At 41.0% G+C, this 21,962-nt stretch overlaps 1 protein-coding gene and 1 long non-coding RNA gene across 4 annotated transcripts in view; both read left to right on the top strand.

The window, feature by feature from the left end:
* LOC139826939 (uncharacterized) overlaps window positions 1–6,467 on the top strand; it is a 31,309-nt gene extending 24,842 nt beyond the window's left edge. The window contains exon 3 of the long non-coding RNA XR_011737084.1: window positions 6,172–6,467. This is a non-coding gene — a long non-coding RNA (uncharacterized lncRNA). The remainder of the gene's footprint in view (window positions 1–6,171) is intronic.
* A 6,002-nt stretch (window positions 6,468–12,469) lies between these two features.
* PTPN12 (protein tyrosine phosphatase non-receptor type 12) overlaps window positions 12,470–21,962 on the top strand; it is a 74,825-nt gene continuing 65,332 nt past the window's right edge. Inside the window, exon 1 of one of the 3 annotated variants that reach the window (XM_065849683.2) lies at window positions 12,470–12,795. In XM_065849683.2, coding sequence (XP_065705755.2) covers window positions 12,697–12,795 — 99 coding nt within the window. In that variant the 5' untranslated portion in view covers window positions 12,470–12,696. The remainder of the gene's footprint in view (window positions 12,796–21,962) is intronic. The other 2 variants (XM_071803459.1, XM_065849674.2) reach the window with 2 other exon arrangements.

Consider the following 21,962-nt stretch of genomic DNA (forward strand, 5'->3'; position numbering starts at 1 on the left):
GCCTCGAGGGACGTGACTTTTTGGTTGCCTTCTGGAAATCCAGGCAGATGGTATCAAACAGATCTGTGTTGCCAATGTGTTTCATTGACTCTGTCAGAGGACTTTGGTAGATTAGTGAAGCATGACTTCCCTTTACAAAAGCCACGCTGATTCTTCCTCACTGTACCCTTTATCCAGATGTCAACTAATTCTGTTGTTTATTATCATTTCTTCTGGTTTAAATGGTACAGTTTATTAGTTTAGAATATCGAAGATCTGCCCTGGAGTCCTGCTTAAGGACTGATATGAAGATGATAAGCACTGAGTTTAGCAATGACTCCCAGGCTGTCTCTGCCAGGAGGTGTATTAAATGGATACGCTGTGTCCAGGCCATGGCAGGGCTTGAGCAGCGCTGCTGGCATCACCACGTTTGAGAAGCCTCTTAGTAAAAATCCTGCTGTGTGGATCTGTGGTTCTGTGAGCAATAGAGAAGACAACCATTCAGGTTTCATACAGAATGAAACAAGGGTAAAAAACCCAAACAAACAAACAAAAAAAAACTTGAGGCAGCATCTAGATTTGAGCTTAACCATAGATCAGGCTTTTCAGGAATGGTAAATTTTGCTGAGCATATTAAGAGACTATTTGGTTCTCCTACTTTTACAGTACTGTGGCTGTTGACTCTGCTGGATTTGTATAATGGAAATAAAGACCAAAATTTAAAACAGATTTAAACCACAAGTGCAACCAACTTTGTGAGCATTTTGCTTTAGTAGTTGTGTCTGGACATGAGAGCAGTTTAGTTTTCTCTACTTTTACATTTAGTATTCAAAGCATTCAGCCATGATATTACCTCCTCATTTACTTTGCCAGATAGGCTATAAAGAAAAGCAAGTGGTTTAGTAGGTCACAGGCTCTTGAGTTCTTGGTTGTTTGGGAGAAAAATAATGTAATCCCAAGGGCTGCTAATGGATTCTGCATGTATTTCCAATGAGGCAGCCTTATGTATGTATATATAGCAGATTTGATCTATTGAATTTTTGTCAATTATGTATCTTATTCAGGGAGACTTCCTGGCCACTTCTTCAGCAGATATATCCTTCCAACACACTGACAACATCGTCATTTGTAAAAAACGGCAACAGTCCAGGCCGTATGTCTATCACAGGGCTGGTGCCATAACTTCAAAAAACACCAGTGGGGCAGATTAGACTCCTATTATTTTGTACATTGCTTGTGATTATTGCTACAAAGTTAGAAGTACTCAAATGTGTTCTCCATCATACACACTTTCAGTTTGGCTTGATGCTGCCTGTAACGAAGGCACAACTTTATCTCTGCTGCACTGCCCACATGCTGATGCCATCATTCTCTTTCTTGATATGAATAATTTCCACCCAGTTACATTATTTGACACGTAGTGCTTTAAAAATGTTTAGTACATGCTCTAATACCTAATGATAATTTATATCTTGTGTATTTAGTATGTGAAATTACATCAATAGAGGAGGGAAATCCATTTTCAACTTGTAAACACGAAGTCCCTGGACAGTAGAACCATCCAGATGGCAGTGAGTGTGAATTTTGCATTTTGATTGAGATGGTTAATATTGATGTGAAAACAACAACAAAGCATGTTGGCATAAAATTGCCTACTGACTATGCATCTGGCAAGGTAGCAGGTACATCATTTATTTCAGGTACAGAGACCATGCTGCACTTAGGAAACATAACCAATAGCTTCTGACTCTAGTCAGGTATAGTTTCTTTTGTGATAGATGGAGATCGAGTTCGTCCCAACTTGCAAAAAGTACAAATTGGTACAACAACCAGTAAGGAAAAAGCAGTGAGTTGTTTTTAAGTTAAATAATTAACCAGAAAACACATATTAAATCGATACTGCAACAAAGCTGTTAATGCTGATGCATGCTCAAAAATGATAGCCAAATGCATATGCAAAATAGTTTTAGCACTGATTTATTTGAGTAATTACCACATTTTTGTACATGCGAGCTAAATAAAAGGAGGAAAAGAATTCATTTTAAAAGACCCTCATGTTACTTTTCTTCAATGAGTGATGCTGAAATGTAGCAGCTGCGTTTTATTCTACCCTCATTCTTTGTGCAAATTTCCTTTTATCACAACTGAATCATTTTTTTCTTCCTCTTTCTATTTTAGTTCATAAATTTATAGTTTTTACCATCCACTTTAGTTTATTATGAAACTAAGAAGACCAAAGTCTGTACTATGAAAATGGAACAGTTTTAACTACTGAACATTGTGTGCTAAGATTTTTGCTTCTCTGTATTCTTTTGTTCCATCAAATTCAATTCAACAAGTGTCAATATAGGTGCCAGCAGGCAGAAATCAGCTTTTTAAAAAAGAATATTCCATCATAATAATCCAGTTAGAAAAGACAAAACTGTATGCGAACACTTTTCAAAATGATGACATATGTTAGTACCTAGTTTCAATGCTGATGTTTATTTCTTTACAAAACAAAAACAAAGACAAAGAGGTAAATCTAACTTGAATAAACAGTCAGGCAATGCTTATCAATGACCAGTTACAGTAAGGAGATGGGGATTAGTTCAGGAATTGTAAGGTAAATATGAAACTATCTAAAGCACAGAGTGGGCTGTCCTTGCAAGATGATCTTCCGGGTCACTAACTGCAAGTGGAAATTCTCAGAATTCAGTCTTGGGCACAGTATCATTAAATGATTCTGTTAATTACCTTCATTAATGATAAAAAATGAGAATGTAGTAAAGACATTTTTGGTGGCAGAAGGCTAAAGTACACCAAGAGGGGAGAAAGGCAAGGACATGAGGACTAGGAGCAGGGTGGAAGTCAGAGTGAGCTCCATCACACTGGAGGGCAGTTCCTCTACAGGCCTTTGTCACAGAATCTGTGTTTATGTCTTGTAATCATCTCATCATCTTCCAGATGGTACGAAAATTCTTCCCCTTCAGAGCCTACACATGAATGAGAACATGCACCACCTCTGCCATATTGTGATTCCTCTTTCTCGTGGCAGACACCTGAACTCTCCCCCTGCCACCCAGGACGTCCTTCGTGAGTCTCTGGGTCAGAACTGAGACCTCTCCTGAACTGAGACGTTCGGTTCGTGGCCAAGTCTGTCTGGGCATTTCTCCATCCATAACCTCTAGGTTTCTAAGAAAGTTCTATGCTCAGGGGAAGAAGATACTAGACACCTGTTTTATTTACTAATTCAGCACTTCCAGTGGGCCTGAGATGCCAAGACTGAATCATATGGACTGTTTGCTGAAGGAAGAGCCCTTCTTGAATGCTGGACCACTAGACTTCCTTTGTTTCTAGATCCTACATCAATGTCACAAAGCCTGTGGCAATACCACTGCCTTGATTAGCTGTTAATGCAGCATGCCATGAATGCCTATGGTTTATTGATCTGTGTTGTATTCTTAGTGCAATATATGGATTACGGTCAGCCACCAGGGTACGTGTGGCTGTTCCTTGCTGCGGTGCTCAGGCAGCAAGCACAGATCCTATAAGTGTTATGCTGATCTTCTCTTGCACACCACTAAGCAGCAAGACTGTAACAAAAGCTTCCTCCTCTGTTCATTTATTTTCCCTCAGAACTGCACATAGTCATTGTGTCTTTTACCCTTCATCCCTGGCCAGCAGACCCAGACATTAGGAGAGTTTTACAATAGTCTGGAACTTGGAACATATCTAATCTTCCTTATCCAAGAAAGACTGATTCAGCTTAAGGAATCAATTCAGTTCTCCAGCTATGGAGAAGACCTGTTAGAAGTGACTAGAGGTTTATGGCATAAGAGGAGAGCAAATTGTAATTTCTCTAATATAGTAAGACAAAGATGATTGTGCTGAAAACACACGTTGTGCAGGAGAAAATATCCTTGAGAAATTGAGGTTGGAAATAAAAAAATCCTCCCAATGTTATAACAGTGAGGTTTGGGAGCAGTCTTCTTGTGTGGCCAATGGAGGCAAATGGTGTGATTTATTTTGAAATGAAGCTTGACACTGTTATTAATTGGATTATATCCAGGTTTATGTGTGATGGCAGGATCTTGGACTTGGTGATTTTGCTACTCCTTTCCAGTTCTTACCCTGTGTTCATCTGTTCCTAAAGTTGGGGGACAGTTGTGCCTAATTTCAGTTCCGCAGATTTCAGCTAAATGTGAGGCTATGACGCCTTTTTTGCTCTGTCACTAGCAGCTCATTGTGCGGCATCGGGCATACCTGATGGAGATGGTGAAGCAGCAAAGGCTAAATGAATCGCCACTTCTTTTAATGTTTTCATTAAGAACACGATATGCATCAGATTACAATATTTAGAACAGTACTGCATATAGATTTCTGCAGAAGGGAAACTTCACTAATGGTTTGTGTATAATGTGTATTTCTCATGTCACTTAAATAATTCTGAAGAATTCCTCTTTTTCTGAAAGATTTTCTGAGATAGACGTGGTCAGCAGTCAGAGGATTCATAAAGAACTCAGGACTGCAGGGGATCTCCCAGGTGAACTCCACACAATGGTTTTGAAGGCAATAGCATTAGATAAATCTCTTCCAGAAAAAAAACAGCTTCTCCAACTCACTCTGTAAAGGCTGCTCAAGAACTCCTTATTCTTTTTGGAGTAAGATGTTTGGTTGTTTCTAGATTTCACAATCTGTATTTGTTTTTCTGACAGTGTTGTCTTTTAGCTTAAGTAGAACTTACCCCTTGATTTTTTTACCCCCCTCATACATTTATAGAGCAGTCATATTGCTTTTCGACATTCATCTCAGAGTACTTATTATTATTCTCTGGAAAGAGAGACTTCCCATTCTCCTTTTCAAGCTAGAAGCCCCTCTGGATCTGACTGCAATGTCATTAGAGATTGATAAAGCAACACTAAAACTAATTTTATTTGAGTTTTTCTACACATTCTTGAAAAATTCAAGTTGAAAAATCAGTTTATAGAGAGAACTTGCTTTCCTACCTCTATTCAACCTGTTTATTTTTAGCTGAGTATTACTGAATATGGAAGCAGTCCAGTTTACATCCTGGTTTGATTTCCTGTTTACATGAGCCCGTCTGGTGTCACCATCGTATTTCTGGACCACTCTGGAAGCCTGTGTGCAGCCTTCCTTCCACCTCCGAGGAGAGCTGCCCCACACAATAGAACTATTGTTGTGCTTGCCGATAATGAAATATGAATTTTGTTGAACACAGTATATGTTTGGCTTGTGTCACTTTGTTAAATGTGCACAGATGTAACAGCAAGCCTCTCACTGAAATGTGGGAGTAAACTCACATTGGCGAGTAAAGTCAGAACTGTACCCAGATTTGTTTGAAGTCCATATAAAGAGCTGGTCACATACAGGGTGGGGCCCTATAGTACAATTTTCATGGGCTTGAGGGGGAGGGTTGTCTTTAGTTTTCTTTCTTTTTTTGAAACCTGAAACTATAAAGCTCACTATTTCCCTTAAGAGACTACTAAAATGTTTTTTAAAAATCTACAAATTAGTCAAGAATCTGAACTGGCCATTATGACTACAAACAGTCGTAACAGCAGGCATTTCACAGGAGGAGCTCTTAGGGAGCCCAGTTTCACCAGTGTATCTAATGCACTAGTAGCAGCAGCCTCAGTCCTCGTTATTATAATTTTACTAGGATTTTCAGAATAAAATGGAATAGTATGTGCATCCAGAGAATGCTAATGCCAGGTAAAAGAGCAGTGCTTAATCATTTTGGCTCAGATTTTGTCTAATCATTTTTAGTTTTATTTTCAGTAAAGATGCATTTTAGAGAAGTGGAAATATTTTAATACATATTGATTAATAAAAAACTAGAGACAAGCAGTAGCCTGAGATTTGTTTAATGATTGCTACACTAATAGATAAGAACTTTGAAATAGAAGTAATAACAAATAGATTAATTCTTTTGTTCTTGAAGCTGATACACAAAACCTAAACACGATAAATGATGTGAAGCTCATTCAGTTTTTACACATCTTTCAGATTAATTGATGCAAGCTCTCAATATTGAGGTTTTTTTTTAAAGGGATACTGCAAACTTATTTTTGCTCAAATAGCTGTTTTCAAAAACAAATTTTGAATGAGTGCCATTAGAAAAACAGAATCTTCCCTTGTGTCTTTTAAACATGCTGGTTTTTTTAATGATGCTTTTTCTGATACTTGTAGGCAAAGATTTGAGAGCGCAACCACCTAACACACCCTGTACACAGGCTTACCTTCTGCTGCTGGTATTTCCAATTCAGATGTGCTGCGGCTGTGCCTGGGGAATACCCTTGACAAAGCTTTGTCACAAGAAGGCAAATGAGGTTCCCCCAGAGCAGCCACCGTGGGGCTGCAGCCACCAGCAAATCCGACCTGCGTCACCTTGTGCCAAATGTGCAGCATGGGCAGAAGATAGAAATATTCCTGCTTCAGAAATCGTACATCCAGTTTCAATAAAGTCAAAAGGTATGGATGGAAAATGACTCCTGATTTTCCTAATCTTATGCCTAATAGTGTGAAGTGGGTATCCTACTGAAATTAGTGTGTCTGCATAAAGAGTGACATGTATAAATAAGAGTCATCAGGTCTCTCAGGGATTTACAATGAAACTATTGAAAAGTAGCTGTCAAAAGGACACACAGCAATTCATATGCCCATATGCTATTTATTTTAATACCTTTAATATCTTTCAGCAAATATGCATTGTATTATGAAAACCCCCTTTTCTACATTCACACACACACAAAAAAACTAAATACCTCAATCAACAGACTGTATCTTTAATTATATGAAATTTTTTAAAAGCTAAACAGAAAAAGTTTAAGTCTGGACAATATTGTGGTGCTGTTTTCTTTTTAGAACAGGCCATGGTAGAGGAGTATACTGATCATCATAAAGCACACACTTGTTTTCATTTCAGTTGCACATTAGCAATACCTTATAACCCCTTTAAACCTGAATGCTGCTACAGTGAGTACAGCCACAAGAACAAAGTTTCCACTATGTGTGGAAACCATGTGCGTATGGGGGGAGGGTGTGTATGTTACAGTTAGAGAGGAATCCAAATTATGCACTGATTATGAAACTCAGTAATTATGATTTAAATATTTTTTAACTGTGTAAGAAATGTTACATTTAAAGTGTTTTAGCAATGTTGTGCAATGAATCCCAGAAGATGGTAGGTAAATAAGTAAATAAAAACTAAGCAAGCCACGTAAAATTAAATTGTAGGAGTAGCAGTATTTTCAGTGGTAAGTATAGAAGAGGAGTCTGTCATTGCCTGAGAGTAATAGAAGCAAATGTCAAGAAATCCAGCAGTCACATGGCACTTAATTAGTATGAATGGAACATATTATACAGACACTGCTCAGGTCTTTATGACTCATTTAAAATGAGATTAGTTTTGGGTTTAAATCAGACATTCAATTTTTTTGTTGTATAAAAAGGATACAATGCATCTTCCTCAGATTTATTGTCCACAGTGTGCTTGGTGATCAAATTGCCTATTTTGAGCTTCCATGGGGATTCCTGTTTGTTAGTTTGTTACTTAAAATCTAAGTGGTCAAATTGTAACTGAGGATCTGCCAGAAAACCCAATATAATTATTTTTATCCTCTTCAGAAACAAAAGTGACTAAATATTGCAATGTTTTGAGAGTCAGAGTATACAAAAAATACTTGATGCTGATATTCCTGAATGTTTCATTTAACTATTTTCAACCAGCATGAAACATTTTGACATTTGTGGAAAGACACACTGCATTTCAGCTTGTCAGATCAAAGACAAATGTTTCATTTGGACTTGGTTTTTATGTGTACCCTTGAGCTGCTGCACAGCTTCCTGGCATTTATACTCCATGCTCCAGTTCTTTCATGTGCTGGGTCCCTCTCCCAAGCTGTACTGTCTTCAATGGTAAAGACATTTCTGCATCTGTAAGTATAACAGTTCATTGTTTTTGTCAAAAAGCAGAAAAACTTCAGCAAAATTGTTTCCTGTGGGTTTTATTTTTTTTTTTACAGAAACAGCATTTTCCATTTAAACACATTTCTAGAAAACTTCCAACCAACTGCACTTAAAATACATTTCAGGAGTCCTATCTTAGAAGCTATGAATGTTAGCATCTAATGATCTTGATTATCAAAATATTTTTCAGACTCTTAGCATAGATAAAATTAATTGGGATTTCATATACGGCATATAGTGACCATAATTTAATTACAGTAATATGTTAATAATTACACACCACTGTAACTAATAAGTAACTCCAAATAGGTACTTAAAAGCTAAGAGTTTGCAGTTCATTGCAAAGGGGAGGGGAAATTGGTGATGAAGTGAACTATCATTGTGATTTAGTCCTGCGAAATCTCAAGTCTTGTTTTGCTGGACAAAGGAGGAATCAAAACACAGGAGATGATGTGTTTGCTCAGAGCTGTGCGGTTCTTTCAGCCTTCCCTCCCACCCCAGTACTTTGATTTCTTTCTGGCACACAGTTTTGGGTAGATAGGCACTGGGTTTTGAAGACAGCTCCAAGCCACAGAGACAATTACAGCCAACAGCTCTGAGGTGAGCTTGTGCTCCATCACAGGCTCAGGGCAACCTCTGAAGCTTGGTGAACTAGGGCATCTGGTGGTCCTGCCCATTGACTATGGCATGTGTGCTAGGAAACACATTTACCAGTTAACACACACTTACCTTGTGGGAACATGAGAAGCCACATCTGAGGAGAAAAACCTGGCTGTCTTCCTTCCCTGCAGCAGCTGGAGTAAGGCATGGCAAGAAAAAAGTGAGATCAATAGCTCAGGTGACCTATTTGCTTTTCTCCATGGACCAGACTTGTATGGATTGCTCAGACACAACCATGATTTTCTTCTACAGATTTTGGTTGCAACTTCCTGTTCTATCTATAGGGTGAGTAATTTACCCTGTCTCTTTTTCCGCCTCTCTCCTACATCTACACAAATACACACTCATGCACACATGCTAGATTGGTCAGATGTCTGGGCTTAACCCAGACAGTTTGAGTTTCAGATCAAAAGTCTAGGTTAAAACACTGCTTTTGCTGCTGAAAGCTTAGGGGTTTGTGTTCATAGCACAGAGGTGAGACAGCCTTGTGGAACATTTGCAGGGCTGAGGGAGATTAAACTGCTGTTGTCAGGTTTGCGCTCAGGACTGTCTGGCAGCTCTCACATGTAAGTGTGCACGTGCAAACAGTGCTAAGCAAAATCCTCCACCCAGCTATTTCTAATTTCTTTGTTTCCTATATGCCGTTGTTTTGGCGAGCGACACATGCGTAGGTTGGGGGGCTCTTTTTTCTTCTGAGATTGTATAAACTTCTTATCAGTTAACCTGAATGAAAGGTCACTGTTACACTTCCTAGTCTACAACAGTTTATTACAATGCAACCCTAGATTTTGATCCAGACCGGACTGATAACTGGGTCCTTTCAATGTGAAATAATAATCACATGAGATTCAAATGCAATAAATCATGATCTTTCCTTCTCTCCTAATCAAGTCCTCTGTAACTCTATTCTGTGAATAAATGTGTGGAGTGAAGAAAGCTGTACCACATTCAAGATTTCATCAATGGGTTACTTAGTCCCAAATATCACTTTCCTAATGTTACGTGCCATCTGGCACTGGGAGCAGCTTTGCCAGGGCAACTGCTGGGCAAACCAAAAAAACCTTCCTGAGGCAGATGGAAATCAAGCAAGGTGGTATGAAAAGATTATATGACGATCCAAGTCACAACTATCCTTGCTGATCTCTGTGCCCTTTCTATCTACCTGTCCATCTATCTGTCTGTCTATCTATCTATCTATCTAACTAGTTTCTGTATTTCTCTTCAATGCTACTTTTTGGTGGAGGAGAAAGAGAATGCTTGGAGGCGGAAAAGGAGAAGGAAGAGAGGCATCAGAGCAAGAAAAGCAGGCATCATTGTGGCTCCTCAGTGCTGATCAGCTTACAGAGGCTGGTGACATGGAGACAGAGCCCTGACAGCTGATGTGCTTGTGTGAGGTGCTCAGGCTTCAATATCTGTGTGCACTGGGAATTTTTCAAGTCTTAGTACCTCAACATAGAACTGAGGCCCTTTCCCAGTTCCTTGATGTGTCCTTATGTCTGCTGTATGTTCGGCTCCATGAACATCAACTGCTAAATAACCAACTCTCTTACAAGAGGCTGAAGTCTGCAGCAAGCCATGTAAGAATGCCCACCCTCTCAATTTTCCAGCCTGCCCCCCTGTCAGAGATCACTGCTGCTGTAGCAGATGCAGGAGAAGGAAACGTGGCCATGCACCAGCAGCTGCCTTTCAGGGTCCTGTGTTGTAGCTCAAAACTCGTCTTCAGTAGGAAGATGGTGGGTTGATGTGCATTTAATTGGGCTGAGGGTGGTAACATGCCATTTTACTAATTCTGGCATTGAGGTGGTGATCTTCCGCAGTCATCTAAACAAACCAGTAATATCTTACACTTCATTCTATGATTCTATTCAGCCTGGAAAAGAGGAGACTAAGAGGAGACCTCATCGTGGTTACAGCTTCCTCACAAGGGGAGGACGAGGGGCAGGCGCTGATCTCTTCTCTTTGGTGACCCATGACAGAACCCAAGGGAATGGCAGGAAGATGTGCCAGGGGAGGTTCAGGTTGGGCATTAGGAAAAGGTTCTTACCCCAGAGGGTGCTGGAGCACTGGAACAGGCTCCCCAGGGAGGTGTCACGGCCCCAAGCCTGACAGTGTTCAAGAAGAGACTGGACAATGCCCTCAGACACATGGTGTGAACTGTGGGGTTGTCGTATGCAGGGATGGGAGCTGGACTCAATGATCCTTGTGGGTCCTTTCCAACTCAGGACATTCTATGATTCTATGATTCTATACTACCACAGGAATGTCAAGCTTTTATGTAGGTTTATTTCAGTAGCAAAGCCAGCTTTGTAGAATTATCTGAGAACTAAAAACAGTTTTTCTATGGGCTTATATTGCAGCTGAATCAGTTCCCTGAGCTGGTTCAATGTATTGTCCAACAAACAGTCGTGCTGGTGGGACTGCAACTGCAACACACTACAATGGGTGGGAATGAGCAACAGAAAATGGGTGATTTGATAGAAGTGCCTTAACCAGGTTATGCTTCTCAGCGTGGACCTCTACCACTAGTCCGTCTGACAAAATTTTATTGGATCATCTACATCATTAAAGGCTGTGCAGTTCTTCACCAGTAAAATTATACTTTAAAATAATTTATTTATTATGCTATGAGGCTATACAGACACACATCTCTAAAATTATTTCACTTTGCTGAAGTGTAAAGTATAAACGTACTCAGGCCACTAGACATGAAGATGTTTTGATGTTTAACTTTCTCCCATAAAAGAATGGCAGAAACTCTTCATCTTGCTGACTCGTCATGCTGTGACATTGCCCAACATCAGGTAAGAAGGAAATTTTACAGTATTTTGCAGCACGAAGGCCCGAGGTGCCAGCAGACACCCCGCTGCAGGGCTGAGGGGCGGAGGGACCTGGATGGGGTACCCGGGGGGGTCCCTGTTCCTGTCAGGCCGTGTCCCCCCAGTCCTGCCCCGCTGACACCGAAACCCAACCCCCAGCCCTTCCAGCACCGCCGGACAGCACTTCCGCCTTTCATCCTCGCGTGCGGACATTTTTAGTAAGTGCATATATATATATATATATATATATACACATATATATACACGTGAGGAACGGTCTCCGGACAGGAGCCCGCCCCGGCCCGCCCGCCATCTTTCCGCCGCCCGGTGTTTACCATAGCAGCGCCGCCCGCGGCCCAGCCCCGCGGGGAGCCCTTCGCCCCGGCTGGGCACGGCCACCACAAGGGACCCCTCCGGGCACTTTCCACGGCTTCGGGCTCCCCACCCGGGGAGAAACCCTTTTCCTCCAGGCGTTTCAGCCGGACGCTTCGTGAGGAGGCGACGATCCCCACCCCGCAGCCCTTCCCCGCTGCGGGCCCTCGAGCGCGGGGGACGAAGCGCTGGCGCGACTACATGTCCCGGCATGCGACAGCGCCGGCCGCTGCCTCCCGGTCCCGGAGCTGTGGGCACACACCTCCGCCCCATTGTACTCCAGCCAGAGGAAACCGCACTTGGCTTGGCTCCGCTCAGCCTCCCCTCCCCCCCCCCCCGCCTTCCAAGTGGTCCCTTCCAGAGCTCCACTCGGCGCCCTTCGGAAGGTCCCATCCGTGGGAAACGGGAGGGGCTAAAAGGACGGGGCGAGGCGAACAACGCAACCAAGTTCTCTCTCGAGGCTGGGCTAGCCAGTGATGAGCGTGCGTGGTGACCAATAGAACGAGGCAGCCGTTAGAGGGACCAATGGGGGGGAAGCGAATGCCGGGGCGGTTCCCGAGGGGGCGGGTATACGGAACGCCGGAGGAGCGGGAGCCGCGCCTGCGCGGGGGAGGAGGTGGGGACTTCGTCGTGTCCCTGTGTCGGCAGCGGCGTCCAGGGAGGGTCGGGCGGAGGGAGGGGAGGATGGAGCGGGCGGCCGAGCGGCCGTGAGCGGGGTGGAGAGTCGCGCCGCGCTTGCAGGCCGCGGGGCAGGCCCGGGGGCTGGGAGAAGAGAGGCGAGGCAGGGAGAAGGCAGCCGGGTGACGGGCTGGTGCGGCGGAGGGGGCTCAGGCGGACAGCGGCCGGGGCTGGGGCTCGGGCTCGGGCTCCCGCTCCGCAGGGCGGCCGGCGGGGCAGGATGAGCCAGGAGGAGATCCTGAGGAAATTCATTAAGCGAGTCCAGGCCATGAAGGACACGGACCACAATGGGGAGGACAACTTCGCCAGCGACTTCATGGTGAGGGGCGGCGGCGGGGGGGCGGGCAGGGCTCTCGCTTCCCCTCGGGGCGGGGGGTCCCACCGGGGGCACCGGGGTGCCCGGCGTGTCCGCGCGGCCCCTTCCCCATCCCTCTGCGGGCGCCGGTGGAAGCGTCGCTTTCCTGTGAGTGACCCGCTATTGTGTCGCCCCGAAGCTCCCCCGTGCCCCCCGCCACTTTTTGAGCTGGGCGTTGTGGGGGGAAGGTGGCCGCCTTAATTTACCCTTCTTCCTGCCCCCACCCCCCCCAGGGAAGGTTTGTCACCGCAGCCCCCTGCCCCTCCTCTGCTCCCGGGGTAGGTGATCGGCTCTTGCAAAATTAAACGGGAGCCTCCCCCCAGCCCCCCTTCCTTCCCTGAGCAGATAAAGGGACAGGCGTCTCGGGGAGGGCTCTTGGCGCTTCCTTTCCCTTGCAGCCCCTTTTCTCGCGGGGTTGCCATGTATAGTGTCATCTGGGGATAATCGGGCTCTCCTCACCTCCTTCCCCCTTTATCTGCCCCTGTAGCCGCCTGCTTGAGATTCCTCTTCTTTCCGAGGAGATGTGTTAAATATATTGAATAGTCCTTGGAGGAATATTCATCTGCCCTTCCCTAACATCTCCCTTCGCTCCCCATCCCCCATCGCAGCCCTACCCGGATCCCTCGTCCTTTCTTCCTTCCAGATCAGTTCACCGGCAGCCTTTGGTTAACGGGTGTGCTCGGGGGAAGAATTTATTGGAGAATTAGCGCTTTTCCTGGTTTATTTCAGCTGTTTAATCGGGCTCTTAAAGTGTTTGAGGGGAATCATCTTTTGAATAGACGGTCTGAGCTGTGAACAATAATTTCGATTGGGCAGATGTTGCTGGCACTTCTCAATATTGTTTCAACACTTAGTATCAAAATACAGATTGACCCACAGAAGAGCTGAAGAGGAGCGTGTCAGTGACCTCCACATACGTCGATCTTTGTAGTTTGCTTTATTATCTGGCGGTATTTGGGATTAAAACTATATTGTTAGCCCTTAAAGCTGTCAGGCTCTACTAGTGGTCTGGGAACAAAAAAAAAAAAAAAAGAAAAAAGAAAAATCTCAATGTAAATGTCGCATCAGAGATTGTCTGAAATGTGGGGAGGAGGCTGCGGATGTTGCGCAAGGCGGAGGCGCGTTGGGAGCCCTGGCAGGTCCAGGGGTGGAAGAGGAAGCGGAGTGGACTTTGGGAAGTAACGAGTTCATCCAGGGTGGGGTGGGAGCCCGTGGGAAATCAGCCGTGCTCTTTGGGCAGGATTTTTGGAAATACTGAAAGTATGTATGCTGCCAAAACATCTGAGCGTGTGGAAACGGAAGAGAGAAGTATGTAAAATGAAGAATGGTGTTGGAGCGATAGGGTGCTTCAAAATCTGTTTCGCTGAATAGAGCGCCTTTGCATGAGAATTTAGAGGTTAAATACTTTGTCTGAACCCTTTCATTAAGTGATAGGTTTAGTAGTATAATTGTTATTAAACACAAATTGACACTTTCTCTTGTACTGATGAGTCTGTCTTGTTCATGTAAACTACATGTGCTTCACAGAAAGGATGGCCTAGACTAGTGGAAAATGCAGGCTTTTTTTAGCAGCCTTCGTGTTAAATACCTAGATATTAGATCTCCTAACCCCTGTCTAGCATTTCATATCTGATAAATAGCCTAATGTTTTAGCTTTTTTGAAGTCAAATGGTTTTGTCATCCTTTCATTTAAGTAGTAGCACCTCTGTATGGAAAAATAGCTTTTGCTTTATTTTCTCTATTTGACAGCATATTGTTTCTATAGCTTTGAACTGTATAGCCAGTAAGCTTCCCCATTGCTTTCACAGAGCAGCAAGGAAAGAGGATGCTGCTAAAGAAGAGGGAAAATAGGATTTTAGACATTAACTGGCAAGGCATTTCAGGGGAAAGATGTACCTAAAACAGTGTTACATGCTTTGGAAAGAACTGAATTCAAAATTTCTCTTGTTCTCTTAACACTTTCTATTTCGAACTTTCGTATTTGATTTTTGCATAATAAATTATAGGAAAACCAGGAAATTAGGATACTAACCTTTGGCCTTAATAGTCACATTAGTCTCAATATACACCTCCATGTACTAAAGCAGATATAGATTAGTGACAAGAGTCGTAATAACTGATATTTTTTTTTTTTTTTTGCTATGAACATGTTGGGGTATTTTTTTTTAACAGATCTATGCTTAGATAATCTTTCAAATAATTGAAAACAGAAGAAAAGAGAGATCAAGGGGGTAAAAAGCTTCAGTATTCTGCTTTCTTCAAGATTTGGTAGCGATTGGAGGGGGCGGAAGTTGTATTTTCTTATTTAAGTGCAGGATGTGCTGTTGCTGCTAGGCAGTGGCAGATTTGTGGAATAGGAATTGCTGTTACTCATCGCTTCATTTCCAAGTCAAAATGGAATCTAAAAATAGGAATAGAATAGTGGGTGAATGCAACTGAAAACAATTCTTTATTTTCACATCTTTCTTGCCTTGAATGTGTTGAGTAATAGCGTTACAGAATAGGCCTGAGTGCATGAATTAAAAGTACTTGATAGACAGATGCCAGGGAGTGCTAGAAGAGGGTAGAGAAGCTAAATATGCACAGGTAGACTAATCAGTCTGGCTGGAGGTTGCTGAAATTTCATAGTGTAGATGACCAAGACTGATATTTAATAATGCCGTTGATATACCTGAAAACATGTTCCACTTGAAAGGTAGAAAATTTTTTTTATTATCATTTTTTTAAATTTTTTTTTATTTCTTCCCACCCTCCCCTCCAGTTTACAAGATAAATTGTGTGATTTGGGCACCTATGGCAAGTTTGTTACTGGAAATCAGATGTATTTAAATTATTTTGCACTAGAAAGGAGGTGGCATTAGCAGTTCCCTTCAGTACTATGGGTGTGCACAAATAAGTTTAAATGAAGAAGATAGTTTGAAAATAGTATAGGCTTGCCTGTGTATTTTGCCAAGAAGCATGTATTTGCAGAAGTAGGGGCAAGCGAGCTTTTTCTGAAAATAATGCAGGTTAGGATTTTACTAGTATGGTTACAACACATCCAAGGGTATAGTTTTTCCTGGTGTTCTGCTGACATTGCTATTTGGGCAAAAGGAGGCAAGTATAGATTGCTTCCTCTTGGTGTTTCATGTTGTATGAATTCAACCAGCCTGGTCTAGATTCTGATTTTCTATAATTAACATGTCTTACATCAAACAGGGTTTAGAAGTCAAAGCTCAATATGGAGGTAGAGAAAACAGTTTTTCTAGATGCTAGCGTTTAGAAAGACCTTAATACTTGTTTTTTTGCTGATTTTTCATTTAATTTATCCACAACTAACAGATTTTTTCTTATGCAATAGTATCAACAAAAGCATTCTAATACTTTTGTTTGCATTGTTTGTCTGATGTGGATTGCCATTATTGTAGAACTGGAATATGAATGGTGTAAAACTTAAAAAAAATCACATGCTTCGAATGTTGTATATGACAGTCTTGGTTAATCTTTTGGTTTATATCTCTGGCCAATCTGTTGTCACAGAACATGGAGAATGACTGAAATTATTTGTGGTTTTTGTAGTGGGTGCTGTGTAAGGCACCCTCAGCTGTTGTCTAGAGGTAATGCTGTCAAAATGATCCCTAGATCATTGGTCTAAATAATACTGATTTTAAACAAATTTAGAAGCAGTTACTAGGTCTCGGATGTTCTTACACCTTTCATTCAAGAGGATGCTGGTGACTCAAACAACTGAATATTGTGTTATCTGTGTTCTGTTCATCTAAGCTGAAACTTTTAGCTTTGGGCATAGTATAGAACTTGATGTGCTGTTTTATAAAGAGCAGCAGTGGGTTTGAATGCGTCATTGCTTTGAAACCAGTAAAAAGAAAGAGTCTATGCTTTAAACCTCTTGATGGTTTTATTTTCAGAATTAAGTACTTCTATGTCATTGTTTCGTGAAAATCCTATTTAAGAAAAGGGGAAGTGGAATGTGCTTGACCTTTAAGGATGAAAGCTAAGGTGGACGTAGAGTGCTACGCCAGATGTTATAAAACTTGCCTTCCCTGCCTTTTTCAGGAAAGTGCATCTTTTCTAAAATGCTTAAGGCTATTAAAATGAATTAAAAATCTAGACTATTCAAAATCACTGAAGACTACTAAGATATATAGCGAAAGTCCATGTCCTAATGCCAATTGTGAAGTTGATTTTCTAATTCCCGTACGCTCTGAAATAGCATTAAAGATATCACAAATACTATATTCAACCATAGCCATAGCACTTGGGAAACACCCTTCTTAAAAGCTCATCTCTATATTAATGTACATTTGTGTAAGCCTTTCTGATTTAAATACCATTATGCACCTCTTGAGTATCTGTGAAGATATTTTTCAGATTTATAAGGCAAATATAATCTGGGAATTTAGTGAAGAAAGATAAGAGAATTATATGTCTTTGCATTATTATTTTTAAGTTTAAAAAACACCCACCTGTATAGAATTTTTTTTGAGATATTTTCTCATATTTATTTTGAGTTTCATGCTTGTAGCACATAGTTTGAAACATGAACTCTCAATTTATGCTCTATTTGATGTGTGGCAAAATATATACTGTTTTTTAAAGAGAAATAATTTCTGTCTATGAAGGTTAAACTAGGAAAAAAAGCTTTGATAGAATCAACTAGATGGAAAAATCTTATAAACTGGAGGCTTTTAAATGAACATCAACAGTTCTGGGCACTTCTCTTCCCTGAAATGTGACAGAAAGAGTGATTGCTTTGGAGAAAATGACCCATAAGTGTGTTGTACAGCTGGTCTGTTATAAGCAGCTCTGCTATTACAGATGTGTTAGTAGGTCACAGACAACTGTCACTTGAGATATGCTTTGAGCCTTTTTATAATTTCAGAGTAAAAATGGGTTTGTTTCTATTTATCTTCCATATTATGCTTTGAGAGTTAATGTATTTTTGAAGTTTTATGGCAGTAAGTTTTGTTTGCTCAGTCTCTAAAGACAGCAGTATGTAAGTACTGTTCTTATGGAGTATAGGCGTGTGTGCTGATTTTGCTGAATATTATAGACTTGTTCAGGAGGAGCAAATGGTAATCTTGACCTTGCACCTCACAGCATACTACGCACACTCCAAGTAATTTAAATAGCGTGTCAAATACATACTGTGTTTTTGTTCTCATTTTGGTCCTACAGTGCCTTTTGCTATGTATAGTTAAACATGTATATAGATAGATACTGAAATACCTATACGCAGATGTCTCGTGACTGTAGTTCATCAACCCTAGACCCTAATGTGTAGATCTACATACATGTGGAGATATATGCATATATAGGTATATATCTGTATGTATGTCTATATACTACTCTGCAGATATGTGACTGCTGTAGTAAGAATTTCTTGGTTTGGAGTGTACACAATTTACCTTGAAACTGCAATAGGTTCAGGATATTTTTCCTTGATGTTATTATAGCTACATAAAAGTTATCAGCTCTGCAAGCAGGGAATGGTTAATCTGAGTATCTGCTTATCCAGTGTGTATACATTTGTTAATAGTAAGTGCGACAAAAGTCTGAGGCTTTTAAATTAATCTCAAAGCCATTATTTTGTAATAAACAGAAATCCTGTTTGATTTTCTTCACTGTTACTATTTAAGATTGGTTGATTTTGTGTTGTGTGCTGCTGCAGTTAATTGTAATACACTTAGTACATAGGATATTTTGACATCGGGAAAATAGTAATATACTTGTTAGTGTTGCAAAATGGTGAAACTAGTAGTACCTTGGGTACACCTTTGTAGAACTGAAATGAGAAGCTAGATGATGTTTTTCTCCTTGGTCTTATAAAACAGCTGTCATTTAGGGAGAGGCATCAGTGTTAAAGGTCAGATGTGGAGCTGAGTAAAGCATAAGTTATTTGGTAGAGCAGAAGCTCTTAGTGCCATTAGGAAGTGCGGTGTTTGCATCCTGGTATTTGCGTCCTGATGTTTTCCTGAGGCTGTTGTACTCCCTGCACTGGCTTAACTGCAGCTATTGTGCTCGGATAACTCAGCTGTGTACATTTGCCCTAAATGAAGCATGGATATGCATTTCTATTTCTGTTAACTAGCACGTGAATGTTACAAAGAGATTAAGCTCTTTGTTTTCCTGCTTCATCTGGCAAAAAACCACTTGCCAATATAAACTTAACTCATGAACTTTTTGTTCAAATTTGAACGATCAGAATGCGTTTCTGGAAGGAGAGCACTCTGGTATGGCTGTAGAGTTTTCAATTCAGAACTGGAAGCTCCAGAGAGCAGCTGTGTTGCTTGCGTGCTGCCTGGAGTCCCTTGACATCTTCAAGGAACAAAACTGTGTCCAGTCCCACCACTGCTGAGACAGTGCGAGTACAAAGTTTGTAGCTTTGCTAGGGAAGCTGAGAGTGCCACAGCAAAGTATGGCACGAGTTGCAAGAGGAGAAGAGCACAGTGAAGTCCATCAGACTTTAGGACCATCATTCTGGGTTGGGAACTGTTGTTTCAAAGTATCGTTGAATTCTGATGTCAGGACATTGCAGTCACCGCAAGGTTTGCATAGGAAAGTTACTGATTCTGAGAGCCTCGTTTTAGCCACCCTTTTGCCATCAGCTTTAGAATGAAAAAATTCTTACACAGCTAGAAAGGTAAGTGGAGAAATAAGTTTCCCAAAAGGTACCAGATAAATAGAGGTATAAATGGATGACCTAGTTTGGTTGACCTGATTTTCCTCCTATCTATGCTCCTACGAACTGAAACTTTTAATTTCTTTAAAAGGTAATTTTATTCATGGGAATCAATTTGTGAGAAGACTTAAAGGCAATATTGCTCTAATGGAAGTGTCTTGTGAAAGAAAAGCCTCCAAGAATTGAATTATCGCTGTAAAATGCAGCAAGCTGATGTAACCAGTTACTTCTATGGGGGGAAATACCTAGCTCTAAGAGGACTGAAGCTGAGACTGATGCCTCGTGGGCTAGATGTGTCATTAGGAACCAAAGCAAATAAGGATACATATTTCATTCATATTTCTAGAAGGAAGCATCAGTAATTTTCAAGGAAATCCTACCATGATGCTTTTGACAGTTCGTATTTTAAATTTCTTTTACTTCCGAGCTCTCTTCAGTAGAAATGTTTGAATTGCTTAATGATATGAATGTGCCAAGGGCAACTACATTAGTAGACTGAAAGTTGGAAGTGCTGTATGGATCAGTTTGCTTGTTCAATTTTTAATCTGTTATGTTTTTTGAAGTGTTCATAAGCTTATCCTTATAATTTGGGTTCCTGTCTCTTTGGAGGAAGGACTATACCATATGTTTTCCAGGTTGGAGAGTAGGTCTTGATTCTGACATGTTATTGAAATATATGAGTTTTAAGTGTATATCTTAGCTGTGAGTTTTCTTGTCCAAAGTCATGGGTTGGAAAGCATCAGTCTCTAAGGGGAAATTAACTTAGTTAAAACCACATTACTTTAAAGAACATATGCACTACTTTAATCTCTTTTTATTTACTTGTAATACTGAAATTGTTGATTTTAAACAAATTTCTTTTACATTAACTTGCTTCTTATGTAGTCCTGTAATTTCTAGCTGGTTTTGTTTATTTTTCAAAGGTCAGAGTACATTGGTGTCCTCTTGAACAGCTTTGCATTTTGCTGCATTTGTCTGTCTTGTCATTCTTAATTCCCCATGTGGATGACATCTGCTTTTTGTTTTTTATCTAAAAACGCACAGATGTTTTGTACTCTGATCACAGGAAGAACAGCTTCTACGTGGATCAGTGAGACTGAGAGCAGTGTGGTTCTGGAGAGGTAGATGTCACCTTTCAGCTGTGCAGCTGGGCTACAGTGGGTACATGGGGCCAAGACTTTTTGTGGACAATTAATAATGGACAATCAATGGAAGGCTGAAAAAAATGTGGTATCTGAGCAGCATTGTCTCATTTTCCTGCTTTTATTGAGGCCAAACTGCTAGCACCGCTTCTGTCATTGCTGTCTTTTGTACCTGCTATAAGGTCAATATCATGGATGAAAAGTCTACTTCTTGTGCTGAGCTGGATGGCTGCAGCTCTTCAGATGATGTTCTAGTTCATGCAGGTTCTGACTGGACTTTAGAGCCTAGTAGGCATGATTCCTAGCTATGTGCCACATTGGAGAGTTTTAGGGGCCTCTTGTTTCATATTGTTTTCCATTGTTTGATTACTTTTTTAAACAGATGTGGTCTTTCATGGATGTTAATATGGAATTATTCTTATTCCTCTGGTAGTTCTTGGGAGGACACTGCTATCTTTGAACAACTGGGTTCCCAGTTCAAAGGACGCTATGCAAGTTTCCTGTCTTTTAAGTGTTCAAGAGACTTGCTAGTGTAGATTGTGTGTCATGTTGAAATGACTGATTGCTGTGGGAACTGCACAGCTCCTAGAAAGCCTTAATAGTGTTCTACTCTGTCCTAAATGTTTCGCTTCTTATTGACTGTGTTTGGCTTTCTAATGTATAACCCTGTGGTGGAGCAGTCTCTTTTTTTTTCCTCAAGGCGCTCAGTGTTCTGATAGTGTATATGGTGCTTGGGTATAGCCTTCTACTTAGATTTTATTACTAGATTAATTGTTCAGTATTTGTACAGTCTTACTGCACAAAACTGAGAAATTAATTAACATAAAAGCAGAACAAAGAAAAACAAGTTATATGAATAGTGCACTGCACTTATACTGGACATATGTCAGGTTTGTAAGCTGATGACTAGCTGCTCTGTGAGTAAAATTGATCATAAGGATGCCTGAGTGGTGAAATATATTACGTCCTGCATTTTTGCAGTGCATAGCTTTTCTTTTTTTTAACAGCTCTTTCATGTGTAGAAAATAAGTCTCAAGTCTTACGGTATTTTCTACTTGAATTTTTGCCTTTCTGTATAGGAAGCAACATCACAAGTGGAAGCTACACTTTCATTACTAGTTACGCTCTCCTGTGTTCCGATAATTTTAGCAAATAGGTGATAGTTAATTGAAATGAATACAGTTGCCCAATAGGAGTACTCAAGGGAATAATTTAGCTCAAAATAAAACTGGAAAATGAAACACTATTCTGGAGGGAAGGGTATATGTAGGTTAGTTTAACTCTTTCAAAAACCTGAAAATTCTTGCAGA

The sequence above is a fragment of the Patagioenas fasciata genome, chromosome 1, assembly GCF_037038585.1.
Source record: "Patagioenas fasciata isolate bPatFas1 chromosome 1, bPatFas1.hap1, whole genome shotgun sequence".
In the NCBI taxonomy this organism is placed as follows: domain Eukaryota; kingdom Metazoa; phylum Chordata; class Aves; order Columbiformes; family Columbidae; genus Patagioenas; species Patagioenas fasciata.